The 22770-nt window shown below is 36.0% G+C and overlaps 1 protein-coding gene across 8 annotated transcripts in view; it reads right to left on the reverse strand.

Moving 5' to 3' along the window:
• Positions 1-1365: 1365 nt before the first annotated feature.
• LIN54 (lin-54 DREAM MuvB core complex component) overlaps positions 1366-22770 on the reverse strand; it is a 70775-nt gene continuing 49370 nt past the window's right edge. For 7 of the 8 annotated variants that reach the window (XM_082463635.1, XM_082463639.1, XM_082463633.1 and 4 more), the window contains exons 5-13: positions 21590-21806; positions 16258-16331; positions 15697-15894; positions 14466-14557; positions 13577-13648; positions 12689-12791; positions 12392-12529; positions 8296-8498; positions 1366-5807 (exon numbers count right to left, since the gene is read on the reverse strand). In XM_082463635.1, coding sequence (XP_082319761.1) covers positions 5606-5807; positions 8296-8498; positions 12392-12529; positions 12689-12791; positions 13577-13648; positions 14466-14557; positions 15697-15894; positions 16258-16331; positions 21590-21806 — 1299 coding nt within the window. In that variant the 3' untranslated portion in view covers positions 1366-5605. Of the gene's footprint in view, positions 5808-8295; positions 8499-11585; positions 12185-12391; positions 12530-12688; positions 12792-13576; positions 13649-14465; positions 14558-15696; positions 15895-16257; positions 16332-21589; positions 21807-22770 lie in introns of those variants that run through there. The other variant, XM_082463637.1, reaches the window with a different exon arrangement.

Here is a 22770-nt window from a genome sequence, read left to right on the forward strand (position 1 = left end):
CTATGACACCAAAAGCACAAGCAAAACAAAATAAATTGTACTGCAGCAAAATTAAAAACTTGTGCTTCAAAGGACACCATCAAGAAAGTGAAAGACAACACACAGAAAATTTTTGCAAATCATATATCTGATAAAGGACTTGTATCTAGAGTATACAAAAAACTCAATAATAGAAGACAAATAACCCTATTTTTTAAATGGGTAAAAAATATGAATAGTTATTCTTCAAAGGAGATACACAAATGGCCTGTAATACATGAATATGTGCTCAACAAAATTAGCCGTCTGGGAGATGCAAAACCACCACAGTGAGATGTCACATCACACCCACTAGGATGGCTATAATAAAAACGACAGGTAACAAGTGTTGGCAAGAATGTCGATAAACTGGAATCCTCATACAATGTTGGTGGGAATGCACACTTTGGAAGACAGCCTGGCAGTTCTTCAAAAGGTTAGTTAAATGTAGAATTGCCGTGTGACCCAGCAGTTCTACCAATGGGCATATACCCAAGAGAAATGTACAAATTTCATAGCAGCATTATAATAGCTAAAAAATATCCAACTGATGAGTGGGTAAATAAAAAATGTGTTGTACCCATTCAGTGGGTCACATGGTAAGTGTATGTTTTACTTTATAACACACTGCCTGAACTGTTTTTTTGCCAAGTGATGTACCGTGCAGTACTTCAACCAGTTATGTATGAAAAGTTCTAGTTCTTCTACTTCCTCCCTAGCTCTTGGTATCGTCAGGGTTTTGTTTTGAATTAGCCATTCTAATGGGTGTGCAGTGATATGTCATTGTGGCTTTCATTTCCATTTTTCTAATGACTAATGATGCTGAACATCTTTTCATAGGCTTATGTGCCATTCACAATCTTCTTAGGTGAAATGTCTGTTCAAGTCTTTTCCCCATATTTTAGGGAAGGTTGGTTGTTTTCTTATTGAATGTTAGTTATATATTCTGGATACAAGTGCATTATCAAATGAGTCTTGCAAATACCTTCTCCCAGTAGGGGCTTTTTAAATTTTTTTACTGAGGTGTAGTTGATGTACAGTATTAGTTTCAGGTGTACAACATAGTGGTTCACAATTTTTAAAGGTTATAATGTGGCTTTTACTTTTTCAGTGTTTTGAAGAACAGACATTAATTTTGATAAGTCTAATTTATTGACATTTTTTCTTTTAGGGATCATACTTCTTAGTTTCATATCTAAGAAACCTTTGTCTAAACCAAGGTCACAGATTTTTCTTCGTTATGTTTTCTTGTAGATATTTTGCAGTTTTAGGTTTTGCATTTAGGTTATGATCTATTTTCAGTTGATTTTGGTGTGTGGTATAAGTTCATATTTTCACATATTGATGGTATCCCAGCACCATTTGTTAAAGGGCTGTTCTTTTCCAGTGAAATACCTTTGATCCCTTGTCAAAAATTGACCACATAAATATGAATCTATTTCTGGGCTCTCTATTCTGTTCCCTTAATCCATGAATCTTTCATCAATACCACATTATCTTGATTAGCCTTATATAAGGCTTGAAGTCAGGTAGGAATCCTCCAACTTTGTTCTTTTTAAAAAAATGTCTGGCTATTCTAGTACCTTTCCATATAAATTTTATAATCAGCTTGTTTTTACAAAAATTCCTGCTGGGATTTTGACTGGAGTTATGTTGAATCTATAGATTAATTTGGGGAGAAATGATATCTTAATAACATTTAATGTTCCAATCCATGAATATGATATGTGTATATTTTTGAAGGTCGTCTTTGATTTTTTTAAATCAATGTTTTTCTACATTTCACATACAGATCTTATACATATTTTTGTACATTTCACGTTTTGTGGTGCTACTGTAAATGCTAATTTTAGAATTTCAGTTTCTAAGTGTTCATTGCTACTACATAGAAATACACTTTTGCATACTAATGTTGCTAAACTCACTTATTAGTTCTGGTACCTTTTTATTAAGATCCTTTGACTTTCCTATATAGGCAATCACATCACACCATCCACAAATAGATAGTGTCATATTTATTCATTCCCAATCTATAGTTTTTGTTAAAAAAAAAAAAATTTATTGTTCAGTGACCTCAGACACGTTTTAAAGGAGGGTTTTGTTCCCAATCTTAGGGGGAAGCATTCAGTCTTCACTATTCATATGATGTTAGCTGTAGGCTTTTTTGGTTGAGGATCCCTTCTATTCCTAATTTGCTGAAGTTTTTTTTTTTTTTAAATCATAAATGGGTGTTGAATTTTGTCAGATGATTTTCTGCACCTTTTTGGAAAAAAAACTTTTTGAGATATAATTTACGTACCACAGTATTCACCCTTTTAAAGCATATAATCTAGTAGTAGTTGGTATATTCAAAAGGTTGTTTTCTGCAATTTTTGAGATGCTCATGTAGTTTTTGTTTTGTATGCTGACACACTGAACTACATGGATTTCTTTGAATGTTGGGTCAACTTTTTATTTCTGGGATTAAACCCAACCTAATCATGATTTTTTTTTTTTTTTACATATTGCCAGATTTCATTTACTAATATACTAAATTACAGAGTTACCTTAAAGTCTGTGGCTTTAAACATTACCCTGCATATACCCTTATGGCTTTTGAATAAACTAAAAATGCCTTAAATGATTTCATAAAACAATTTTAAAACAAAATTTTAATTAAAGCCTTTATATCTTAACATTTTATAAAATCACTTGGATTATAAAAAGCTCACATTTGGTCTATAGATAAGGACAAAATGTGCATTAAAGAAGCCCTAACAAGGAAAAAACAAGTCCTAAGTTATTTACATAATGAAAAATAACTACAATAGTAAAGGCTTTCTAGCTGGTTGGCTTCCCTCTCCTTTGGGCTGCTGCTTCAGAATTCCTTTATAAAACACATAAGGGATGCAATATGATCACAGGGCTGGAGGTCCTGGTTTGAAGCTGCATTTACATAAGAAGCATTCATTTTCTTAGCTATATGTGTTATAAAACAATAAAAATAGAAAACTTTTCTAAAGGTATTTTTATTCACATTTTACATAAGACTGAGAAAATGTCAGTTGTCCATATCAAAGAATGGGGAAGCCAAAACAGTAGTCTCTCCCCCAAGGTCACTGCTCCACTTGTTTTTTTTTTTTACCTGTAACATTGTTTCTGTTTCCCATAATAGTCCAGAGGTAAGACCTACAGGTTGCTTTTAGTTCTTGAGAGAAAAGGAAACTAAGAAAGGGCTCATCATAAGAACATCAAACATTAAGAGAAAAGAGTTTCTGCCCTTAAAAGAAACAGTGGAAAAAAGACAAGACATATTCTCATTTCAAAGCAATTTATGTTAATGATAACTGGGCAAAATGATAGATTTATTTTTTAGTTGTGTGCTTTCAGAAGTCATGTCAAATTTACTTAATATCAGATATTTTAAAAGGTTTCTTACATCTTAAATGGTTAAAAGTGGTGTTATTAAAGAAAAAAGGCAAACCCTTTTTTTACAGAATAGTATAAATGTTTATTTTCTGTATGATTTACTTTGCTGTCCTGTTTTTACAATATAGAAAAGTGTATTCTTTGAATAGCTCTAGTAAATATAAATTTAATCTTTCTACTTTGGGATGTAAATAGAGCTAAAAAATTATATACCCAACCCTCCCCAAATAGTCTTTTAAAATTGTTGCATTAATGTGGATATTAATCTTGTTCAGCAATTTGATGCAAATGCCTAAATACAAAAAGTTGTTTAGTAAGTACTACACAGGAAGGAAAAGTCTTAATACTTTAGATAGCTTCCTGAAAATCAGAAAAACTAGTAGCATTTGATTGCACCTTCAAATTTTTACAGGCAAAACATTCTCAAGCAATGCCGTCATACATAATCTACAACTGTAATCCAAATTTCACAAACATTTTATGCACACTGTATATAAATACACATCACCAAGGTGCAATTAGAATTAAACACAGACTATGTACAGAATGAACAAAGTTTAGGTTTAGACAAAAAAGGAATTGTAATCTTTTGAAAAATAACTTGATTAGATATTATTTTATCCTCTTACACTAGTTTACATTTTTACAAATTTTAATTAAACATACTAGATTGAGGTGCTAAGAATGTTTGCACTATCTACATTTAAAGTTACTGCACTATAATTTTATAAATCCAAATTTTAAAAGGAAAATGCTTAATGAATAACGGAATCTTTTTTGGATTACTTAATTTCTATTGCCTATATCTTGCATGTTCATATGAACATATATACACACTTAATACATACAACTATAGATTCCTTGTAGGAAATGTAATAATCATATACTACTAATTACTGAGGGTTAAGGTACCTAGCAAAATGCCTGAATTCCAACATGGTTTTTTCGCATCATAAAATCCAGAGTCCTATTGTAACAGGCTCTTAAATTCATAAAGCTTTTGAATTCTGAATTACTGAAAATGATTTAGGTTATCTTAGTAATTATATGAAAACACTCATACCTTTAGCTAACCAAATCACTGGCTAAAAATAATGCCATAATAAGCTTCCCTTATAAAAAGAAATCCCACTACAATTTTGAAAGCTTTGTTAGGAGGCCCCTTTCAGTAAATCAAGTAAGAGTCATAGATTGGTTTGAAACCTCTTAGTTCAAAAGTCTATAAAAAGAACTGTTTGTATAGATGAAAAATCCTTCTCTAAATTCATCTCTTAGAGCTTCAATATTCTTTATTTCTCCATCCAAGCCAAATTTGTTAACTGGTAATTATGTAAGGTTCTATTTTGTCACTACATAATCATAATGTTTACTTCTATTCATATGCACCGCTCATTTTAATAGTACCCCTTAATCACTGACAATTTATTATTTCAAATACATACTGCCTCCTTGAAAGAAAATGGAAACATCCCAGAGCACTTCTTAGTCACTCCTTATTATAGAAACAAATTGTCTGTCCTTGGAGAATTACTTTCTGTCTGTTAACACTTTATATGTTTTTTAAAAAAACAAAATAACTTTTTTAAAGTGTGCCTACGGAGTACTTCCCCTTCTGACAATTCCCAAAGTGACAACAGGATATATTCCAGAATCCACCCTAAAAAGTTGGTTTTTTTAAAAAAGATAGTGCTTTTCTAAAGACAAAATGTCATTTGAATATGTTTCATAAGACTTTGTTTATGTAGACATTCTATCTGCTTATATTCTAGATCTAGTACCAAAGAATGACTGGGTAATACCAGTGCTTCTTTGGCTTTTTCTACTGGAACAAAGTCATACAACGCCATACATTATAAATTATATAATAGTAATTTATAAATGTTCTTTGTCAATAGAATCAGAAGGACAGAACATCTAGTTCTTAAGAAACCCAAGCACATTAAAAATCTATATAATACAATAAAGAAAAATTCAATTTAGAAGGGGCATAAGCAGATTTAACTAAGATTTAAAATGTAATTTCCTCGTTTAAAATTTCTCCTCTTTCAATATTATAATGTCAGGTCTCACAAGACTGAATTAACAATACAATAATTGTTAAACTATCTTCCAGAAAATCAAGTGTCCCTGCACCTTCAATTTTCTGTACAGTTCGATTTATCAGTCTTTTGTGCCAGAGTTAGCAATTCATGGCACAAGGGTCACTTTTTGCTTTTCCTGCAGAGTTGATGACGCTCATCAAACATCGCCCGAATTCCTCAAGTATCATCCGTTCAGCTGCTGCCTTTGATTTCCCCTTCTTGTCTGCCTGCTCTGCCTGGGCAAGAAGGCAATTACACGTGGCTTCAGCTACTTCCTTAGTGACAAACGTAAATGGCAATCTGAAATGATTTTTAAGAAAGAGAGAGAGATGATGATGGTGTTGAATAACAGCAAAAGTGGCTGACATTCTTTCACCCAGAAATCTCTGTCGACATTTTCACGATTCAGCAAGCACACTGAACATCACAGTTTGTGCGATGAACAAAAGCACATCCCAGAGAACTTTTAAAAAGTTAGACCTGGTTTTATTATTGAACATGTTTTAAAAATATAACGTTTTACGTAAAATACATATAACCTAGACAAGGTTACCTGGTTAACTGAAACGTAACTCTACATGTTGACTGGATACTGCTATAACAAAAGTCCTCCTGATTCATGCTCTGAGTGCAGTTTTTGTTTTATTTACTGTTGTTTCTGCACTGCCTAGAACAGTGCCTGACACAGAGACACTCCATGAATATTTGCTGAATGAATAATATTGGAAATTGAAAGCACTATCTCGTGGACAACATGGAAAATAAAGCACTTTCCCATAGTCCCATATAATGTTTGTAAAAAACAAAAAAAGCACACCAAAATTTTGCATTATTCCATGATATCAAAAACGAAACAACAGGGACACCAGACGCTGTTCTGTACATGGAGTTTCATTCATAAAGACCTGAACTATTGAGTATTAAAGCAGAGGAATCCATCCCGAGGCTAGCTATACGTAGCCAAGTTGTAAAGGCTAAGAGACAAAATCGGGTAACCTAATCTAACCAGTAACTCAACAACCTGTAAGTAGTCACTGATAGAAGGAAACTTCAAAACAAAATGAATGAAGTCTGGGACTTCCCTGGTGGCGCAGTGGTTAAGAATCTGCCTGCCAATGCAGGGGATAAGGGTTCGATCCCTGGTCCGGGAAGATCCCACATGCCGCGGAGCAACTAAGCCCAAGAGCCACAACTACTGAAGCCCGCGTGCCTAGAGCCCGTGCTCTGCAACAAAGAGAAGCCACCGCAATGAGAAGCCCGCAACGCAACGAAGAGTAGCCCCCGCTCGCCGCAACTAGAGAAAGCCCATGCGCAGCAACGAAGACCCAATGCAGCCAAAAATAAATAAATAAATAAATCTAAAAACAACAACAACAAAATGAATGAAGTCTGAACTTAAGGCCCACTATGACAAGATAGGGTGACAGGATTTAGGCTGCTATACATTTGTATAGAAATCTTTAAAATATAAAAAGCATTTTAAATTAGAAAATATTATAATATTAAAATATTACAATAAAATTGAATAAGTAATAGTGTATAACAGTAGCACTCATTATATAGTATTTGGAAACTATAGGAAAGAAAATGGAAAAAAAAAATTCAAATTTTTGCCACTCAAAGACAAAAGCTTGTTAATACGCTACTAGGACTGCTTTAATACAGTTTTTTTATACTTAGTTTTGATAACAGTGCATAATTTTGTGTTCTTTCACACTTCATAATAACAGATATCTTCCCAAGTTGAAAAATTAATTGTAAATATTTCAGTGTAGTAATATCTTTAATCTCCTCATAGAGATTAGACTTAAAAATCTAAGGTTTACTGAAAGCAGATGACCAGAAAGGACCCCTTGTGATACCCCCTCATTAAGGTGTCTGCCCATTTCCACTTCATTCAGTCAAGAACTTTTTGCTGATTATACTCCTGTTACAAGAGTTCTTTAGAATATCTGAAATATTTTGTACAAAAGCCTTACTTTCATAAGTTTTGTAAGTTGGATCTTATTTCAACTTCGGCATTTTAAATGAAATACCATTTTCAAGGCTCATTCCATTTAATAATTCCTCAGATTAACCTCTAACAAACTCTCTAATACAAATTCAAGTCAGCATACTATGTTGCATTGGGCCCTGCCAAGCTGTGCTTTACTCCACACAGCCACGTGAAAAGGGTGATGTGAAGGATAAGAAAACGGAGGTAAGGCTCAGAGAGGTGAAGTGCTTGTCAAAGTCACAAATTACAACAGAGCACAGACAGGATTTAAACTCAGGTCTGCCGGACTGTAAAGCTCCAGCTTTCCTACTCCAGAGCTCAGCAGTCTAGGGAAATAAGGATAATAATATTTCCTTGTTATTTTCCTTGTTATTCCTGTACAATAACACAGTGTGTGATAGGCTCTCCAACAGGGTGGGGAAAGTGCCACAAGGGCACGAGAAGGTAAGAATGTGAAAAAATATGAATAACAACACAACCAGTAAGAGGTATAAAAATTTTGGTTTTCTTCAGGGTTTGTCAAATTAGGTAGTTACCTCATCTTAGTAGGGAGAAATCCAATTAAATTAAGCACAGTGACCTAATACACTACCGTGCATTTTAGAACTGTACAATATATCTGACAGTGATTTTTCTATTACTTTTAAATTACTTTACAAGTAATTAAAGATAGAAAATGCAAAAGTCAGGTGTGCAACAACCAAAAGTATGAGCCCAATTTTGCCCAAAAAAAGAAACTTCACCAAAAATGAATATATCATACTATAAAAAGATATTCAAATATTGACTTACTTTCCTCCTCCGCTATTCAAAGCTGGTGTTGGCCTAGTAAGCAAGTCCGAAATCTGAGAGGATAACTTAGTCTTTGCTGCTGTTTGTTGCTGTACCCTTACTTCGGCTGCATCTGCCAAGTGCATCAATGTCTTTCTTTCTGGGCTTTCTTCAAAATTCTTACAGCCAATACATTTGCATATTGAGGAACACATTATTTTTGCCTAAAAGATTCACAAAAGAAAAGCTTCCAAATCAAAACCAAAAGACATTACTATAGTAGACTCCACGATCAAGTCAATAGGTAACAGAGTTAGCTGGTCAACTGACATAGATAAAATGGAAACATCTCTTGCTGACAAACACCAAAGGGGCCAGCTATGCATGTGCATAGGTCCAGCATTCTTGGCCACTCTGAAAGTGGCTATACTATGTTTGTTTGAGGCCTTCCACGCCAATTTCCCCCACTATAGATTTTCCTACTGATATGAATAACATATGTTCTTTTATTAAAAAATGAGTGATACATTACAATATTAAAAAATAAGGGTCATCCAGAATCCAGCCACCTCAATCAAATCACCATTAACATGTTGGTGACCTCCCACTTATGCAAACACACACACAGTATCATATCAAAGGGATTTCACAGACGCTATTTTTATTATGAATACCTCCCCCTCCCTAAATCCCCTGTCCAGAGTCCCCAAACCCTTCAACAGACCATATTAAACCAGTGTGTCCTTTCATGTAAAGATATATAAACTATATGTATATTTATGAAAAACACAGCCTTTATGTACATATATTAACTCAACCAATACAGAAGTCTTTCTGTTTTTTTTGTTTGTTTTACATAATCATATACCCACTTTTCTGCATCTTCCTTTTCTCACACTATACTTCATGAAATCCCTCCCTCCAAGTCATCTGGCATAGGCTGAATTCATGCTGTTTAATGGCTGGCTATTAATCCCTGGTACGGATGTGCCACATTTTATTTGGGCATTCACTCCTCTACTGATGGCCATTTATTTTGTTTCCAGTTCTTGAGTTCCACAAACAATGCATAGAAACATTTTTTTGGGGCTTCCCTGGTGGCGCAGTGGTTGAGAATCTGCCTGCTAATGCAGGGGACACCGGTTCGAGCCCTGGTCTGGGAAGATCCCACATGCCGCGGAGCAACTAGGCCCGTGAGCCACAACTACTGAGCCTGCGCGTCTGGAGCCTGTGCTCCGCAACAAGAGAGGCCGCGACAATGAGAGGCCCGCGCACCGCGATGAAGAGTGGCCCCCACTTGCCGCAACTAGAGGAAGCCCTCGCACAGAAACGAAGACCCAACACAGCCAAATAAATAAATAAATAAATAAATAAATAATTAAAAACAACAACAACAAAAAAGTGGGAGTGCGTTATCATTTAAAAAACAAAAACATTTTTTTGTATGTATTACGCTTTTATTTCTATGAGCTAGGTTTCTAGAATTGGGCTCACTGGTCAAAGGGTACATGTATTTTAATTTTAATAGATGCGGCCAGATTGTTTTTTCAAAAGGCTCTAACATCTCACATCTCATTAGCAATGGATAAAGGAAGCCTTTCCCACATTCCCTCCAACAATGTTTACTATAGCTCTTTTTAATAAAGTGAGATCTCGTTCTTTAATTTACATTTCCCAGACTCCTAGTAAATTTTAGTATCTTTTGTTGGCTACTTTTTCTTGTGCAAACCCACATCAATTTAAATAAATAAACAAACCTACTGTCCTTCCTCTCTACAGTAAGATAAATGGATCATATTATGAATACATCTACCCTGTTCCTTTCTTACAATACACTAATAAATTCCATTTACCAAAGGAAAAAAAAAATGGATATACCTTTTGAGTTAATCGGCTTATTTACTAGGAGCCAGTCTGGGATCCAACTGAAGCAATACTTAATAAGTATCTAATGGTGAAGAGATAAAATTCCTAACCTCTGGGGGAAGAAGACATACTGATAATGGTAATTGGGATTAAGTGTTAAGAATTATAAGAAAGGTTCTAATAATGTCTAATAGGAACTCAGGAGGGAGAAATTAGAAATACAAGTCATCCATTTAGCATTGCTCATTCAACTTCTCTTGTGGCAAAAAAAAAAAAAAAAAAAAGAGGGAGGGGGGACAAAAGGTCACAAGAAAAGTCACCATCACTTAAATAATGTGGACAGTCACTCATTCAATCAACAAGCCCTGAAAGGCGTGTGAAAGGGACATGAATGTCTTATCCAGATGCAGACCAACTGGACCAAAAAAGCCAAGTCAATTCAAAAGATGAACAACACAAACCGTCAGACAACATCGTAACTAATTCACAGTGAGCCAACTGCCACTGTTAGTCAGAGGTCACTGTATTCCAAGTTCTTCCATTGCTTGGTCTTTTAGAACAACATATTAGTTATTAGACATTGTTTATGTCCTGAATGTCAAGGATTTTATCATAATAGATAGAGCAGCTTTCTCTCTTCTAACATATTTCAACCAGTCCACTGCCTTTTCTACTTCTATTAGTTCACAGAATTGTCAACCAGTTCAATTATTTAGTTCATGTATGTCTGAATTTCATATGCTTAGCATGTATTGACTGTTCAATGCCATATGCAAGAAAGGCTTTCTTTGCCCTTCTGACCCAGCTTTATATCAGTTTCCATTTTCTCTTTTTTGTGTGTGGAATTGGTTTTATAGCTTACATGCTTACATATTCATGACAATTTTTGTATGATATGGTCTGTGAACAGAAGCCACCTATTTTGTCAGGTGTGCAAACAAGAGTCAGTCTTTCCCAATGTGGATGAAAAACTGGCTTGTTGGACTCTGTGACACTGTTTAAGAGACTTTCAAAAATAATCTTGATTGTGTGCGATTTTCACTCCTACTGACTTTAGGACTAACAAAATGTTACTTTACTGTACTTCTTGAGAGGAGTATTTGACCTCTGAAATATGTAAATTAAGAATTCACTCCAGAGAGAATACAGTACACAAAGTCTTTACTACGACCCACCTGGTATGGGGGTGGGGCACTGGGCTGCAGGTACACGCTCCTAGAGCAGAGCACGCCCGGCCAAGGGAGAGTGCAGTGCTTGCTGGTATTACTTTACCAGGCCAGGCCTTCGGTCAAAACTAAAATAAGGGTTTCCCTCTGCATATGAAATCTGAACGAATGAAAATATAACAGATGAGAAGAGCCAACCGCCGTAGGAATGACTCAACCCAAAAGATTATCAGTAAAGAGTTTCGGGCGCACCAAGAAACCAACTGTAGTAACCTTGGATTAATCTTGGGCATGACTAGGCTGTTTTATTTAAGCTTTGAAAATAAAGATAACAAACTAAATAGTACTTTGTCTGAAACAAGTGGATCATTTACACGGCATCTATCAAAGCAGAGTTTCAATATACATTTTCCAGAAAAGATGCTGCCTGACCCATAAATAAAAACAGCCAGTTGAGTGGGATGGTTAGATGGTAAAATGGATGCAGTCACCTCACAATAGCCAATAACCTCATCCAGCAATTACGTATTCCTCCTTACCTATTTTTGTGCTCACAAGGCAAACCTTCTAACATAATTTAATTTTCCACAGAGCAGTGTTCTTCAACAGGGCACTACTGGCATTTGGAACAAGATAAGACTATACGCTCAGGACTGCACCCTGAAATGCAGGCTATTATCCATATATATTTCCGAAAAGTCTGTAGGGGAGAAACTGGGTAGTAATACCCCTCGGTGGAGAACCACTACTACAGAGTTCCCAGTCCACTTTGATGTTATTTTTATTGAAAATCAATAAACTGGTGCTGTGGTTCGCATACTTTCAGGTGCAATGACCACGAAGTTATGAGCTGGTAACTCTGCTAATGAGACCCCAAGCTGTAATGACAAAACAAAGGTACTGTTCCTCTGAAGCCCTGCTTGGGAGGCGAGAAGGTAGGTCTTCCTCAAATTAGGGCCCTTGGGCTGACTTTTCAAACTGCAATAGCAAAGTAATTTCCCAGTTTACAAGTAAATTTTTTTGTACGCACTTTCTAAAGTTATTTTCAAAAGATGGTTAGATTATTTTTCCCAACCTCAACTCACCTCATAGCATTCACAGTAGTTTTTAAGACATCCTGATCGTTTGCAATTACATCCTTTGCTATGACGTCGATCTGATTCTCCCTCCTTTCCTTTCCCTATCTTGGGCTTAAAAGCTTCTGGATTTCTGTCAAGGCATGCCTATCAAAACAGATCAAATATCAAGTGATGTTAAATCACAGTAGATTAAACTTAAATTCTGCAAAGGGAATTAATTTTCTTCATAAGATACTTGAGCTCAACAAAAAAACAGGTGAAATTGTAAACTTTTGCCAGTTAAATGAAATAAGAAATAATAACCTTTATTGCTTTTTGCCTTTCATTTTCATGTTCCAAGTTATTATAACAATTAGTACAATTGCAGTTGTTGCAAAATTCACCATTTGCAAAGCAATCACAGTATCTGGAATATAAAAATCATTGTAAGTCATATAAAAAAGTCATTGTTAAGAGAAACAAAACTAGAAATTATCTTATTTAATAGCATTATATATGCAGTAAAGCATTTTAGAAATGTACTCAGAGCCACCTACTTATAGAGTTAACAACATATACTGACAAGGCTCAAAGGTAAAGTCACCAGCTCCTAGAATTTTGGTTTAGATACTTAGTTCCAGTAGTAACAGCTGTCAACACAAGAGCTATGTGATTTTTATGCACCCCAAAAGTAAGTTATTTCAAAATCACAAAAAGGAAAAACATGGGCTATATTCTATTATATTAGTGGAACCTGCTCACGTGAACTACTGTCATGTTTCTTTGGATTCTAAACCCCCATAAGACCATTGCTTTTTATTTAACTGTTTCATGTCAAATCTCTTCAGTACTAACAAGCAAATTAATCAACAAGTTAAAAAAACCACTCAGAGTATCATCTCATTTAAGAGACCAAATATAAAAGTCATAAATAAGATCAGATTTATTAGCAAGGACAGAGATCATGTCTGTCTCATGCAGCTGGATCCCTAACCCCTACTCTAGTGCCTCATCTGTGGTAAAGACTCTAAAATTATTTCTTTCTGAATGAATGAAAGAGTCTTTTTACACTGTCATATGTGTTCATTCACTTGTATGTTTAATTACTTAGACTTATGAAATTGGTCTCTTAAGAATTTTTAGTTAACTCCACTTATTTCTAAAAGCATTTTCAGTTATATCAAATGAGGAAACAGCAGCAAAAAGACTTACAATTTCAAACACAGCGATTTTGTACAATTACAAGGCTTTCTGGGCCGACTGGCAGACTCTGATGGCATTATGCTACACGGACACAAACAAAAAGATATACATTTTAATCAACTAAAGGTAATTATTTAAACTGAGAAAAGTCTCTAATCTGTAGATTCCTCCTAAAATAAAGCTTTAACAAATGTACCCATCTCTAATAAAAGTTTGTTATGTTATTCCATTTACATTAAGTTGAAAAGCAAGTTGTAACATGAAAAGAAAGGTAGAGAGCCAAGATATGGATAAAAAAAAGAAAAGGAAGTTACCAATAGTTTCTGAAGGACATTCCACAAAATTTACTCTTTCTTCTAAGAGAACTAAAGTTGAAATCTCCTAAACTCTTTTGGGATTCAATTATAAAAGGTAGTAAGTAGAAAAGGGTGTGTGAAGTTGGAATTTAGGAGGGGAGAGGAGAGGTAGTCTGGTTCCATGTAATTAACTAAAGCACTGCTTCTCAATCAATACTGGAAAGGCAGCAATTGACAGATTAAAAAACAAATAAACAAAAGAAAAAGCAAAGACCTAAATAACAATCTAAAAGCTAGTTAATATCATTTTAAAAGCATATTCAGGAGGAGACAGAGAAAGAGAGAAAAGAGAGAGAAAATAACAAATCACCTGTGCCGGAACTGGTGAATCCGAGTAAAAGATAATTTGGGAGTTCTCTGACTATTCCTGCAACTTTTCTGTTTAAAGTATTTCAAAATAAAAAGTACCGCAGAGGCACACTCACATGGCTTTGAGGGGAAAAAAATTAAATACATGTATTTTGAAATATATATATATATTTGATGTTGCATTTAACCTGATCCAACAACTTAACTTACATATATTCAAATAGCTCACTCACCCATTGAACGGAAGCCTTGCCTGGGTCTGGATACCAGGTGTTCCGGTAAAGTTAGAGTTGCTTGCTATAGACACATAGGAAGACTGCTGTAGCTACATATAAAGAAAGGTAATTTCAGACCATATTTACAAAAATGGACAATACTCCTAAATATAATGATGGGTAAGAAGCACAAATTCATCTATTAAAATAGGAAAAACAGAACGGAGAATTTCATACAAATATACTCACTACCTCATAGAGCTCTTCTAAAGACCCAAAACTAATGCCAGAGTTAAAAACAATGTGGACATTTTAAGGTACTACATGGTATAAATATAAGAAATTCTTTCACAGTGGAATAAGGATATCAGAATTAGGAAATTCCAGATGAATGTCCTGAAAGTACTGTAGTAAAACTTGTATTGGCTAGAAAAATGCAATGTGTCTACTTGTAAATAAAATAAATAAAATGTGATCATTTATCACAAGTTACAGAGAATGAGAAGTTACATACGTAATAATTAAGTTTCTATTTTACACACATTTCTAAACATAAGAAAAGAGATGCTAATGATAAAAATACTGAACACTAATTTTTTCAATCAGTAGCCACATAACATACTCCAAAGTACACTTCCTTAAAGTACACAGGTTTCTGTCTCTCTTATAATCTTGAGTAGATCAACTCAACAGCTTAGAATGTGGTGCTAATTAATATGCTTGATTCTTACATGAAAAAGAAAACAACTTCTAGCTTCTTCCTAGAAAGCAGCACTCCTAACCCCAGCCAGCCAATTGGATAATATGTGGCTTTGATGCCAAAGATACTCAGATCTGGACAGATCACTACCGATATGTCACCTATTTTCCAAGAACAGGTGAGCGGCACCATATTCATCATGTGAGGAGGAGCTTCATTACAGTCACAGCGCTTTCTGAACTCACTGGGACTCCACTGATTTTAACTCAACGTATTTTCTCTTGTATCTATCTACATGATCTTGCCCTCCTACCAAACTGTTCTCAGCTCCAAATTGCCTAACTTGTATACTTGACTTGTGCTGTATATTTCTAAATACTAAAGATATATAAAAATAAACTCAGAAGTTTTCATTAACAATTCAAGGTTTTGGAAACAGTCCAAACACTGAGTTAGATGTTTCTGAGTAGTTTTAGAATGTGATAATGCTAGACATCTTCGACCCAATTAACCTTTTTGAAATGCAATGACTTAACTTTTTGCCCATACCTGAGTCACATACTGAGCAGGAAGCACCGCATAGCCTACATTCCCTGTTCCCGGAGCCGGTGCCAGCACAGTGCCTGGTGGCAGGTTCGTGAGGTTTGGCTGGATTTGTGGCAGTGGGGTGGCAGGCATGATAAGCCGCTGCTGTGGCTGGCTGGTGGTGACTATTTGGGAAGTTGGATTGATTGGTTTCGGAACAACCTAAAAAGAAAGGAAGTATGTCAACGACCATGAAAATAAATTTCACAGTTTCTCAATTCAGTATAAACCTCTTAAACTTAGGGGATTAAGAGGTCCAAACTATTACGTATAAATAAGCTACAAGGATATATTGTACAACACAAGGAATACAGCCAGTATCTTACAGTAGTTATAAATGAAGTATAAACTTTAAAAATTGTGAATCACTATATTGTACACCTGTAACTTATATAATATTGTCCATCAACTATACTTCAATAAAAATAAATAAATAAATCTCTTAAATGTAAATCTTAACTTTCAATTTTAAAAGTAAATTGTCTGTTTGGGAGAGACTGAGAGAAGAAGTGATGTGATACTCACTTGTTTGACAGTCTGCGCTGAGACAAGTGGCACTGACATCCGCACTGGGGTGGTATTAACGACCACTGGCTTTGCTTTGTAAAAAAGAAGGAGGAAAAGGACAGTTTGTATACAGAAAATAGTATTTAAAACATTTAAGATACTTAGTTCCCTCACGATATCCTCATGAGAGAGCTTAAAGAATTCCACTGCTTTCCTATTTGGAGGAATCTTTAATCAAGACAGTTACTTTCAAAATTCTTTAACCCATCTAACTAGGGAACTTATATCTAAGGTAGCTATAGTCTATCCACTTTATGAGAGAATGTCTGTCGTTTAAGATATTCTACTGAAAATACTTCAGTCTGTATTCAGATGCTTTATATATTCACTACTAAATCCAGTGAGATGAAATGATGCATAAATTAAAAACTGCCATCCAGGAACTTGGGTAACAATGCTGTTCTATACTATTTCTAATTCTGTGTACAATTCATTATTTACAGAGTACTACTAAAAGGCAGCATAGCAGCAAGGTTAAGAATACAGTCTCCTAAATTCAACTATACTTCAATAAAAAATAAATTAAAAAAAAAAAGAATGTAGTCTCCTAAGTCATAAGACCCTGGGGGTTCAAATCCCAATTCTGCTCCTTTCTAACTACTTAAATTCTCTTTGCCTGTATCCCCAATCTGCTATATAGGGATAGTATCTCCCTTACAGGGTAAGAGAAATAAATATGTTAATTCATGAAAATTTACTACAACAGTGCTCAACAGATAGTAAGCGCTCAATAAATGTTAGTTCCCGTTATTGTTATTGTTCTTGTTGTTATTACAACCATTACTGCTACATAAATGTCACTGTAGGCAGTGTTCCAGGGAAACTATAGTACAAGACACCTGCTCAAAGAGATTACGTTCAAGTACAGCAGATTAGACGAGTACCCAAATAAAATAAATATTGTTAAAAAAAAAAAAAGAGAAAGCACTGTGGGAGACCAAAAGGAGACAGAACATACACCTGACTGGCAGGGGCTGGGAACGGGGAAAGCTGCGTAGAGGACAGTGCCTGAGACAGTCCTGACCAATGCTCAGGCTGCAGAGCGGGCACACAGACTGGAGGAGGGCAGTCCACACAGAGGCAGAGCAAGAGAAGTGGAGGCTTGATGCTGGGCACTTCACAAAGTGCTACGGGACAGACGGGTTTGGCTGGAACCTAGGGTTAAAGTAGGCAAGTGCTGGCAAAAAAAAAAAAAGGCAGACTGTGGCTGTTTTGTTGAAGGCCTTGAATGTAAGGGTAGAGATCTGTATAATCTGTATTATTAATTCAGCAGGCAATGAGAAGTTTCTGAGGACTGTGGTGTTGGGAAACATTGTTGGAATGGCACAAAAAGAAACTGTACGCGGCAGCCGTGTGTAAAATAGAACAGAGCTGCAAGAAACAAAGGAAGTTAGAAGAGTACAAAACATGAGAGTCTAATCTGGGGTGATGGCACTGGGAATGGAAAGGAGAGAACAGCTGCAAGAGACAGGGTGGAGGTGAAAGGATGGCAGGAACCGTAGGTACAAGGGAAAAACAATCGGTTATCACGGAGCTTTCAAGTGAATGGGAAAATGACAGCTATTAGAATTACAAATGCAAGGATGAGCTGATCTAAAGGGAAGATGAAACCTGACAGGGAGAAATACAGTGATGAAGTTCAGGAAAGAGGCTGGTACTAGACCTGTATGTCTGGATCAAAAGAAGTACCATTTCTAATACTGCCTACTGCCATTTCCTCAGTCTAAAGGAGGGATTTAAGAAGACAGAAAGGACATCCCTTCGGGTCCTATTTATGCAAAAGGCCTAGAGCCTGCTATGAAAGAGAGAGGTTGAGATAACGGGATCTAAACTGCTGTGAACACTGAATCAAACAAACTGTTCTGAACAATAAAAGAAAAAGAACAGACTTCCTTGGATAGAAAGGCTGTTAACAATGTTAACAAATTTTTTTTTACTTTTGGTGGGGATGGAAGGGTTGATGGCTGAAGACGGTAAGTTGAGAGCCCTGGAAGAACATTAGAGAGAGAGTACTCTGATCTAAAAGGGAGCAGGCCCCTGCAGCAAGGTGACAAACTAGGGAGAAGGGGGAAGGTGGGAAGGTCAGAGACCTCCAGAAGGAGCGTATGATCAGTGGTGGTGATCGCATATCTCTGAATATACTAAAAACTACTAAACTGTACTGTATTTAACAAGGGTGAATTTTATGGTAGATGAGAACTGTATCTCAATAACGTTGCTCTACAAAAAGAGTGTATGACCATGAATTACAGGAGCAGTGCCATCTGATACCCGATTTGAAATTGCTTCCTGTTCTGTTTTGATTATAATAACCATTGTAGCAACACTATAAGGAATTAAAAGGAATTAAAAGCCTGAATTCATGCTTGGGACACTGAAGAGAGGACACCCTACACCACTTGTTCCTTGAAAAGGCGATGATGGTCATTGGTTCATGAGCACACAAGCAGCAATTCTGAGGTAACTGCACAGCTAGAGAAATGTAGGAACTTCCTGGTGGTCTGCGAAATGACAGGGAAGGAGTGTGTGTCCTGCCCTTACTCACATCCCATGGGAGTCTTGGATGATTCTCATAAGGATAAGGACAGGGAAGTGTCCCCACGCATGCACACACACACACACAGAGCTAGAAAACTTGGGAATTCTGGGTTTACATTAGCTTGGCATATGCATGCTGCGTTTTAACTGAAATCTGGGGAATGAAGAAAACAGAAAACGTAGTGGTCAGAAAAAAGAACATTATAAAATATACATGGGAAGGGGGTCATACTTATATAACTACGTCAACAGTCTGGATTTCTCCTCCTCAACTTTTTTTTTTTAACTGGGGCATAGTTGCTTCCTCCTCAACTTTTGAGCGTGGTCCCACATTACCACTACTGCAGTTTTCATAGATGCTGGCATAATCTTTAATTTTTTTGGTCTTTAATAGCAATTCTGAACAATCCTTTTAGAACAGTCTCCTTTGAAACTTTAGAAACCATACCTGCAAGTGTTTGAGGGTTTTTAATTTCTTAAATTGATTTCCTCCCTAACCAAGATTGTAGATTATATTCTAAAGAGGTTTAACCAAGCAATCTTCTGGGTCCTTCTACTGTGCTACCTGCCATCCAGCCAACAATTAATATGGTGGAACGTTTGAATACTGGTGTTTGTATGGCTTTGATGGGAAAATGTATAAGATGAGCCCAATTCCCTTTGGCATTTAAGTAAATCCCTCATAGGGAATTAAGCTTTTAGAAAAACACATCAATACATTTTATGAACTACAGCAACTATTTAGTGTATCTCTAATGAAAACTGTAAATTTAACTCGTTATTCCTGTGAAATAATATATTTTACATATACCCAGATCTTTTATGGGATAGGAGAGCAAGACAAAAAGAGGGAAATATGGGTGGATATGAGGGAAATAGCATGGGTGGTATATGTATGTGAGTAGGTGGGAAGAGGGAATATACAGAGAGAGGTGAAGAAGCCAGAGAGACAGAGGGGAGAACAGAGAGGGAAAGTGAAGGAAAGCAAAAAAGGAAGCAGCAGGGAAGCAGGAGGGGGGTGAGGGATTGCTAGGAGGCAAAGAGAACAGCGAGGTAGAGAGAAGCAGAAAGACAGACATAAGGTTGGAAAAGAAGGAAATGGCAAATACACTAGAATTATGAAATGTCCAACCCATTCCTCCACTCTTCCTGGATCTTCGGCTTCCTCTTCTACTCATACCAAACGCTTATTCTTGATAATGAGTAAATCAGTGCTAACGTTACACTGGAAATGGATACTCAGCATATGTGTATACACACAAACATAAAATATAACCAACTATATCTAATGACTGCTTTATATCATTATGATATATAAGAAAATTGGACTTGTAGCACTTAGTAGCACTTGCTAAGTAATGAGAGAATATACACTTGACTTCCTTAGTCAGCAGTACATGCAAATTTCATTTTTCCTCATTAAGAACACTGTAATAAAAGATTTTCTTTCAAAATCAGTTTAAAGAGGAAATAGAAAATATAATTACTTGAGATGTCTAATTTTAATAGAATACACACTAAAATACTGTTTCCCTCATGCACCCTCCATTTTCTCCCATCAGTAATTTAAAATCCAAGTTTTTTCTTCCACTTTCCCTTAGATGAACTAGCTATCAGCAACGGACAGCTCCAACCCTCTGATCCCTTAATAAAACTGAAGGCGCAAACAAATGGTCTTTAATTCATCTATTTACATCCAGCAAACAACAGATCATTCACTTGCCATGTCATTTTGACATTGACAGAATATGCAGTAGTCTTCCAAGGAAAAAAATTAGGCCCCAAATATAAACTGTCCTCATCCTTTCACAGTTTCAATTTTTTAACAAGTAGATAAATATGGAGAAAGGTTATGTGTGTGAGTCTGTGTATGTGTATCAGGTGGCTGCAAGGATTAAACACAAACAAAGCAGGACTACAAACAGGAATACTTTTCAGGAAAAATACCAATGAGTAAAATAACATTTTAACTGACTTTCATTAGCAATTACAGATTCAAAGTAAGTAAAGGATGAAAGCTCATATTTATCATTTATACCTTGCCTACTGGTCATTTCAACTGACCCCCAAACCCTGTGTAGTTTAGACGGCTTTGTAGCTTAGAAAATAAGATAAATAATTTAGTTCCATTTAAACTATCCCACTGGCATAACGGTAGGCTTTTAAACCAGCAATAACATGGCTACCCACAAATTGATGACTAAGTATGATTATCTGGTATTACAGCACACCGTGTATCAGTTTCTAGCAGAACAAAATACTATAGTTATATACAACTGGGATTCTATTTCACTGCCTTCTGCAACAGCTGCTGATTCATACTCAGCTGAAATGCCATACTTAATCAGGATTTCAGCAAGAAAAGGACCAATTTCTATAATAATGTTCAAAGCATTAATTATTGTTTTTAAAAAAATGGTTACTAGGGCTTCCCTGGTGGCGCAGTGGTTAAGAATCCGCCTGCCAATGCAGGGGACGTGGGTTCGAGCCCTGGTCCGGGAAGATCCCACATGCCGCAGAGCAACTAAGCCCGTGTGCCACAACTACTGAGCCTGTGTGCCACAACTACTGAAGCCCGCTCGCCTGGAGCCCGTGCTCCACAACAAGAGAAGCCACCGCAATGAGAAGCCCGTGCACCACAATGAAGAGTGGCCCCCGCTCGCCGCAACTAGAGAAAGTCCACGTGCAGCAACGAAGACCCAACACAGCAAAAAATAAAAAATAAATTAAAAAAAAAAAAATGGTTACTAACCTTGCTGAAGAGGCTGAGTGTTTGTACTGGGATTCTGACTAACTGCCTGGGTGGAGCTACTGGCTGTTGTGGCAGTAACAAGTCGGACATAATGAAACTTGCTTCCGGGCACTTGAATCTGCTGGACATTGGGAGCAGTTGCCAGAGGAATAATTGTCTTAAATTGTGATGTGCTCACTCCTCCAACAGTGATGGTCTGCACAGCTGATTTCACTGCCTAGTGAACAATACAACATGGCTCTCATTAATCTGCGATTTTATTTTCCTACTTCATTTTTACTCATGACAACCGCTCAAGTAAAAAAGTATGTTTCTGAATTTCATCAAAAGCTGTTGAAAGGAACAACCTGTTCAAAGAGAAACGAATAGTAATAAATACAGGAGTGAAACCAAAATTAATGAGTTCTACCATCCCTAGTAGTTAACTTCCTTGACAGTCCAGGTCAGATGACTTGCTATGAAGAAACTATTACTTAAATTGCAAGGACTCACACAGTTTTGTTAACGTCAGTTAAAATTTATAAGAAAAAGGTTATTTAAAAACTTTCAGTATTAAGCCTCATATTCAGAAAGAAAGGACACAGATATTTGGTTTTACTGCTACCCACCAAATTAACTACAGCAAATTTCATTTTCACATGTCCTAAAAGAGAAAGAAACCCCAAAGAAAAGCCCTCATTAAGTCTAGCCAATTCTGAAAGGCTTATATAATATTCCACAGATACAAATGTACCCACTAACCTATGGGTAGAAGGCCAAATTCAATCCAAAATTACCACTATTTTGGTTGTCTAGGGAAACCAATTTTGGATGATTCAGATCTGACTCAATATAATCATTTTAATCATTTTTAATCCTTTCCTTCAGTCCAACAAAAAGCAATGTGACTTCCCAAAAAGCTAAATGAAACATCAAAAGCAGAACAGAACAAAAGCCTTTTAAAATGTCTCCAATTGATGTTTAACCAACGTACGACAGACTGTCATACAAAGCAAAGATCCAGACAAGATTCTCTAATTACTTCTATGGTATTATTTTATAAATAATTACACCATTACCTACTCTTCAAACAGCCCTCATACCAAAAGACAGGTGACATGACTGAGGAAATCTATATTCATTATATGGATGATAATTTATAAAAGAATAATTCTGAAGAATTTGAACATTTTCATAAAAGT

The sequence above is a fragment of the Balaenoptera physalus genome (assembly GCF_965194825.1).
Source record: "Balaenoptera physalus genome assembly, chromosome: 5".
Taxonomy (NCBI): domain Eukaryota; kingdom Metazoa; phylum Chordata; class Mammalia; order Artiodactyla; family Balaenopteridae; genus Balaenoptera; species Balaenoptera physalus.